At 47.4% G+C, this 8,011-nt stretch overlaps 1 protein-coding gene across 1 annotated transcript; it reads right to left on the bottom strand.

The window, feature by feature from the left end:
- Nucleotides 1-5,321: 5,321 nt before the first annotated feature.
- LOC122763811 (proline-rich protein 2-like) lies at nucleotides 5,322-6,081 on the bottom strand. Its single transcript, XM_044018370.1, has 2 exons — nucleotides 5,959-6,081; nucleotides 5,322-5,882 (listed from the first exon to the last, which is right to left on the bottom strand). Exons 1-2 carry the CDS (start codon nucleotides 6,079-6,081, stop codon nucleotides 5,322-5,324), a joined length of 684 nt encoding a protein of 227 aa, XP_043874305.1.
- Between the last annotated feature and the right edge of the window lie 1,930 nt (nucleotides 6,082-8,011).

Raw genomic sequence — 8,011 nt, 5'->3', positions numbered from 1 at the left:
TCGACGAGTACTTTGAACGAGTCGTAATGGGGAAACCTAAACAACCAGCGGTTACCCCCTCCTCCAAACGCAGTCGCCCGGAGGACTCACCTGGAGCAGCCTCATCAGCTGACAGCGACTTCACGGAGATTCTTACCTCCATCAACGCGAAGCTGGACCCCTTTGATGGCCGACTCTCTCTGGTAGAGATTCTGCACAAGGAATTCCAATCGCTGCGAGAATCTCTTGAGTTCAGCCAGCAACAGGTGTCCCAGCTCGCGGCAGAAAATAACACACTTCAAGGGTCGGTTAAAACGCTCACTGAGGAAACGAGGCGCCTCAGAGAAGAAAATACTCACATAAAGAACTCAATTACTGATCTACAGGCACGCAGCATGAGAGACAATTTAGTTTTCTCTGGGATCCCGGAAAAAAACGAAGAAGACGCAGAAGCGACAGTTAAGAACTTCATTATAAAACAACTCAAACTCCCGGCAGACACTGTCAAAAACATTCCATTCCACCGGGCCCATCGTCTAGGAGGAAGACGACAGGAAGACCAGCGACCACGTCCGATTGTTGTCAAATTCGAACAGTTCAAACAAAAGGAGTTGGTCAAGAGCCGAGGCAGGGAGCTGCGAGGAACGGACTTCAGCGTAAACGACCAGTTCCCGAAAGAAATCCTGGAGCGACGCAGGAGACTGTTCCCGGTGAGAAGAAAGTTTATTGACGGCGGATCCCGGGCAGTAATAGCAGTAGACAAGCTCTACGTCAACGGTCAGTTATACCGGGACAAAGAGGTAACCCCCTGGCTCTACTAAACACACGGTAAACCGATATATCGCTCACATTAAATCAATACAATAAAACCATAATTAAATCCACACTCACATTATTCCTTCGCTCCTTCATTTAATCCGCCACTAAATTCACAATCACTGCACATCTCTGTAGCGTACACCAAGGTAAAAAAGAAGACGGTAAGAATATTGTTGGACTTTGGTTGGTTATTTCTATCACTGTATCCCTCTATGTGTTTTTCATGTTTATGTTTTTATGTTTTTCTATGTTCATGTATTTCTAGAGTATACTATGTCACAATCGACAACATGTATCCTGTAATTAATGACCACATCAAAACGAGGCCCCTGCATACAACAGCACAAACGCATGCACTCTCTCTCTCACACACGCACATATACATGCATACACATGCTGAACACGTAAACTCACGCACATATGTACATCCACATACAAGCTGTAGTATTGCAGTTTATCAGACAGACAGACGCACACACATGCACATAATACACACACAAACACGTTACAAGCACGTAGACACATACACACACATCCACATACAGGCTATAGTTTCGCACATAGGCTGTCAGACAAGCACACATGCACACACACACATGCATACACGCACACACATACCCTATCCTAGACAACAGCACTCACACATAGGCTGTCAGACAGGCACACACACACACATACTTACATGGGAACACACACACCCTGTGTTGAACATCAGGTTGTGCACATGCACAGAAAACACACACAGGCTACACTAGATAAATAAATATGGTTAATAAGATGAATACACTCAGGCTTGTCACTTGGAATGTGCGTGGAATTGGCTCGAAACATAAGAAACTTAAAGTCCTCAACCACCTAAATAGTCTCCAAGCGGACATTGTCTTACTACAAGAGACTCACTTAGCTAAGTCAGATTGCCAGCTCACCTCATCACAATTTCCCCACATATACACAGCAAGCTACAACTCTAGACAGAGAGGAGTCGCCATCATGATTAATAGAAAATTAAACTTCATACATAAGAACACTATGATAGACCCAGAAGGTAGATTTATAATACTTCACTTATTAATCAATAATACAAACTTCTGTATATCTAACATATATGGTCCTAATGTTGATGACCCCTCCTTTTTTCACACATTCTTCTCCTCACTGTCCACTCACTTAGACACAACACTGATAATAGGAGGGGACTTCAACATGGTACTCAATCCAGAACTTGATAGGCTCAGTAAGGCAGGAACAACACGGAACTGGCAATCAACAGAAACACTTAAACAATACATGAGTGATTATGGTCTTTGTGATGCTTGGCGCTCCTGTCATCCAGCTGATAAAGAATACACCTTCTTCTCACCTGTACACAATTCCTACTCTAGAATAGACTTCTTTCTCACCAACAGCTCAATTCTATCAGACGTCACAGACACTCTGATTCACCCTATCACCATTAGTGACCATGCACCAGTTTCACTAAAGATAACTAATAAGGCCATCACACCACCAATCAGAAACTGGAGATTTAATACATCATTACTAGATGATCCAAATTTCATCAAATACTTTGAAAAAGAGTGGTTAATTTTTCTAGAAACAAACGACCTGCCAGAAACACAACCAGATGTCCTCTGGGAGGCAGCAAAAGCAGTTATGAGGGGTAGAATAATCTCATACTCCTCATTTAAAAAGAAGAAAGAAAACCTACTGGAATTAGAACTACAACATAAAATAAAAACATTAGAGACTGCCTATGCTGCATCCCAAGATGAGAACCTGCTGAATAATATAAGAAAATTAAAACTTGAATTAAACAAAATAATAGAAAGGAAAACGCAGTTCCAACTGGAGAGATTACGCTTGGAAAACATTGAACATAACAATAAATCCAGTAAATACCTAGCTAACCAACTTAAATTAAACAAAGAAAAAACAACTATCCACTCTATAAAAGACCCAGACGGTAAACTAACCCATGCACCGGAAGAAATAAACAAAATTTTTAGAGATTTCTATAAAAACTTATACTCATCAAACAATAACTCATCAAGTACAGACATAAACACATTTTTAAACTCCATAGATCTACCAAAACTTAATAATGAACAGGTTCATTCTATGGAGTCCCATATCACAATAGCTGAACTAAATGAGGCCCTACACCATATGCCAAACAGGAAAGCCCCAGGACCAGACGGATTCCCAGTGGAATTCTACAAAACATTCTGGTCCATACTAGCACCAACATTCTATAAAATGATAATAAAAATCAAGGAAAGTAACACTCTCCCCACACACATAAATACAGCACATATCTGTCTCCACCTCAAACCTGAGAAAGACCCGTCACTCCCATCTAGCTATCGCCCCATCTCACTCATAAACGCAGATCTTAAAATCATCTGCAAAGCCTTAGCAAGGAGACTGGAAAAAATCACCCCCTTCATAATTCACCCAGATCAGACAGGATTCATTAAGGATAGACATTCAACTAATAATACACGCAGATTAGTAAATGTAATAGACTACTGCACAATTAATAAATTTAGAGCAGCAGTGGTTTCACTAGATGCAGAAAAAGCATTTGATAGAGTAAACTGGAAATTCCTAATTGCCACAATGGAAAAATTTGGATTCGGAGAAGAACTCATCTCCTGGATCAAAATTTTATACAGTTCTCCCATTGCCTCTGTCAGAACAAATGATCAAACTTCTCCAAGCTTCACTCTCCAGAGAGGCACCAGACAAGGCTGTCCACTCTCCCCGTCGCTTTTCGCCATCTTTATCGAACCACTCGCAGCGGCTATTCGCACAAACAAAAATATCAAAGGTATTCAAACAACAAAACTACATCACAAAATAAGCCTCTATGCTGATGATGTATTACTTTTCCTCCAAAACTCACAAAGCTCTCTCTCTGAGACTATTACACTTCTTAATAAATTCTCAGCCATATCAGATTACTCGATAAACTGGGCAAAATCGATCATCCTACCAATCAACCATGACTTCAAATCATCACCATCCTGTCCTCTGAAATCTGGAAACATTAGATATTTGGGTGTAAATTTTTCCTCCAGGCTGTCAGATCTAGCACAATTAAACTATACCCCACTACTTAAATCAATAGAGGATGACCTCCTACGATGGAATTCCTTACCTATATCACTTATGGGAAGAGTTAACACCATGAAAATGATGATCTTACCAAAAATCAATTACCTGTTCTCAATGATTCCAACTAAACCCTCACCAATCTGGTTTAAATCCTTAGACTCTGCCACCACAAAATTCCTCTGGAAAACCAAACCAGCACGCATCAGTTTAAAAACACTCCAAAAAGCAAAAGCCTATGGTGGTCTGGAACTTCCAAACTTCCACAACTACTTTCTTGCAAATAGGCTTCACTATGTCCAAAAATGGTTCCAACCCAAACCACTGGACAGTCTGTGGCTAGACATCGAACAAACACTCTGTAATGAAATTAAAATCTCCGATCTACCATTTATAAGCAAAACCATTAAACAACATCAGTGCTTTAAAAGCATAAATATAAATACCTCCTTGTCAGCCTGGTGGGAATTTATCAAACTCACTGGGTCCTCGCATATCCCATGTAAATATACCCCAATCTGGAATAATCCAGACATACTACGGAATAAAACAACACTAAAACTCAAATCATGGCAAGAAAAAGGTATAAGGCACCTGGAACAAATTCTTCAAGATAACAAATTCATCCCATTCCATAACTTAGTGGAACAATATGGCATTAACAGCAACACGTCCTTTGATTATCTACAAATAAAATCTGTAATCCAGACGAGGTTTAAAACCAGTAAATTGGATCTAGAACTACCTCCAATGATCAAACAATTTCTAAACCTTATGTCTCCCAAAATGGTGTCTAAAACACATGCACTATTGACTAAAAATGATTGCATAATCTCTTTACCAACCACAAAATGGGAGGCGGACCTATCCATCAGCCTAGATGAAAATTTCTGGTTACAGATATCATCTAACACATTCAAATTGATAAAAAATCCAGACCTACAACTAATACAATACAAAATCTTACACAGAACACACTACACAGGACAAAGGATGTTCAGAATGGGGCTCTCACAATCAAATATCTGCACAAACTGCAACGAAAACACAGCAGATAACTACATGCATGCTATATGGCTATGCACACCGGTGTATAACTTCTGGTGTAGGGTATGCGAGGACCTCTCAGCATGTCTCGAATACACCATACCACCTTCCCCCACGCTATGCATACTGGGTGATTTAAACGTAATACATATAAACATGGAAAAATCGCACGTATTAATCAACAGCCTAAGCATCGCCAAGAAAACTATCCTCTTGAACTGGAAAAACAAGAAAAACTTAAGTTTAAACCAATACAGAAATTTAATTTCAGATCACATCTCTATGGAGAGAATGTCTGCTTCCATAAAGAAACAATTACCTATATTTGATTTGACCTGGACACCTCTAATTGATTATATTTCCTAGGGCGGGGTGGTGACTGTGTCTTCCCTGGTCGGTCCGTGGTGTTGCGGGCCGTGCATCTGGGGTACTGGGGATGTCTGGTGGTCTGTATGGGTTGGTGGCCCTGGGTCTACCGTCCCTCGGTGGCTGTGGGTCTGCCCTACGGGGGTCGGGGTGGATTTGTGGGGGGGCTGCCACCTTGGCCTGGGGGGCCCGTGGGGGTTGGGGTGGTGGGCCGTGAGCTGGGGCTGGGCTGGCGCCGCACTGCGGGTGGGGGTAGGGGGTCTGGGTCTCTGTACGCTGGGGCCTGCGGGGCGCTGGGGGGTGGGGTTGGCCCATAGTGGGGGGGGGGTGATCCTCCCTGGGTTCTGCCCTCCGGGGTGGCGGGGCGGTACACGCTGCTGTGCTCCTGCTGCGCTCTGGAGCGGACTTGTGCGTCCTCCGTCCCTTGGGGGGGGCATGGTGGGGGGCACGCGGGGGGGCGCCTTGCTTTGGGGACCCTTGGGGTGGGAGATGGGGTGGAGCGTGGGCCTGGTCTGGACTGTTCCTGGGCTGTGGGCGGGGCCGGGGTCTGAGGATTGCTGCCGTCAGTAGTGCCGTGATGGCCTGGGTGTGGGTCCTGCCTCGTCGGGGCTGGTGTGCTCACCGGGGTCCTACCTTCTGGTCGGGTGTGGGGGTATCTGGTCCTCCGCCCCGGCGGCACTCATGGGATGCCATGGCGTGTCCCTGGCCTGGACGGGTTGCTCCCTTCTTGGCCGGGGGTGAGTGGGAATGGGACATATGGCCCTGCCAGTCAGGAAGCTGGCAACCTACTTGGGGGGGCACTCTTGCCCACCCCCTACGCCCCCCCCCACCGCAGATGATACATCTAAACACACACATCTAGGGCACCGGGGGGTGTGTGGCTGAGATGGTGGGGAGTCGGGGGGTGGGACCATCACATGATGGGGCCACTCTCCGTTCCCCCGATGATCTGCCACCCTTCCCCAAATTTTATCGCATGTTAGACATTAGGGCCTGGTGGGCGAGAGACACGTCGACGGCCCCACTGTCTGCCAACAGTGGGACGCCCGTGCCACATCTCCCTCCGCCATTTTAACTACACCCCAGATACCAACATACATCGTATCACACACCACACACATGCACACACCTCCAAATCAATCACCGGTGGGCTGGGGTGGGGGGGGTGGTCGTGGGTGCACTCCTGAGCGCTCGATTCCTGCCCACCCCCTGGCCGTGTGGGGACTGGCGGTCTGGGTGGGGGCAGCAGTGGTGGCCATGAGGCGTCGCTGGACGTGGGGGATCGGGTCCCCTGCGCTCGGTCTGGGGGGTGTCCGGGAGGCATGGTTGTGGCTCATCATGACGCACCTCCCTGAAGGTACTGTGGTGGGCGGCAGTCTGCCTACCCGGCGGGGGTCGTCGGCGGGCGCAGATGCTCCTGGATGTTGGGGGACCCCTCTCCGGGGCACCGCGGGGTTGGGCGCGGCGGGTCCTTGGACCATTGGCCCTGCCTCTACCTGGGGGTCTGGACCGGCTCGGGAGTCTGCCTCTCTTCTGTCTCTGGGGGCCCCCTTGGCTGGTGGCCCTACGTGGGCCTCCGCCTGTCCCTCCCTGGGCTGGGGGGCGTGCGGTCGGCTTCTGGGGGGCGGTGGGGGTGACGGTGGTGGGTATCTGGCCGTGCCTCCCTGGTGGGCGGTCTGGGGGGGCTCTGCTCCCCCCGTGGTGGGCTGGCCCTGCCCTTGGGCGCTGGCGGGCTCTGGGTGCGGAGGCCCTGGGCCTCTGCGGCCTGCCTGGGTGTGGGGTGGTTCGGCCTCTGTCCGTGGTCTTGTCGCCGCCGGCCCCCTCGGGTCGACCCTGGGTGGGGGGGGCTTTCCCCCCGCATCCCTCCGACGGGCCCCCTGCGGGGCGGATGCGTTGCTATCCTGGGAGTGGTGGATGTGGGCCTCTCCTGCCCGGTACGACTACTGGGCGCCTTAGGCGCCTGGATGATTTTCGGGCCGTCGCTGGGGACGGACCGGACATTGGCACGGTCCCCCACCCCAATTCCAATCATACCTAATGACAACTCCTGCACATATACACTGATATACACGACCACACACACACACACACTAACACGCTAAGATAAATTAAATTTAACTGATATAACTGTTGTAAGCCCGGACATACTCTCTTGATGTGGTCATTAACAATTACTATATAAACTGTACCTGAAAGTATGTTCTGTATACGCTAAATAATTTCAACTGTTCAATGTTATTAACCTGTTACTAACACACTAATGTCACCCTTAAGTTGCCTAGGTTCTGTCTTATCAGGTATGTTCTGTCTACTTTATATCATCTCAATTTAATGGTACTAACCCATGTATTATACTGTTGTCCACCTTGCTCTCCCTCTCTCTCACTCTCGATCTCCTTCTCTCTTCTTTTTTCTCCCTCTCTCTCGCTCTCTCTCTCTCTCTCTCACTCCCCCTCCCTTCCTCCTCTCCGCTCACTCCCCATCCCCTTGTCAGTCCACTCCCTGTCCCCCTGTCCGGTCCGGCTGCCCGCAACACATAATCATAAAACAAATAAATAAAAATACTGCAGTTATGAGTATCCCAGACTCGTCCTGCACATATCAAATCTGTCCGACACCAAAAGGCATGCAGTCAATCATATTACATGCCCTGGGTACTAGACAGGACAGGTTAAAAAAAAAAAAA

The sequence above is a fragment of the Solea senegalensis genome, unplaced genomic scaffold (genome assembly GCF_019176455.1).
Source record: "Solea senegalensis isolate Sse05_10M unplaced genomic scaffold, IFAPA_SoseM_1 scf7180000017089, whole genome shotgun sequence".
Taxonomy (NCBI): Eukaryota; Metazoa; Chordata; class Actinopteri; order Pleuronectiformes; family Soleidae; genus Solea; species Solea senegalensis.
Note: the sequence above shows the minus strand (reverse complement) of the source record. Positions and strands in the feature narration are given on the sequence as shown.

Excerpts from the sequence above, each read along its gene's own strand:
- LOC122763811 (XM_044018370.1), bottom strand. The coding sequence starts at position 6,081 with ATGTCCCATTCCCACTCACCCCCGGCCAAGAAGGGAGCAACCCGTCCA. Across the intron at positions 5,883-5,958 it reads CCCCCACACCCGACCAGAAG|CAATCCTCAGACCCCGGCCC; the intron begins GTAGGACCCCGG and ends TACTGACGGCAG.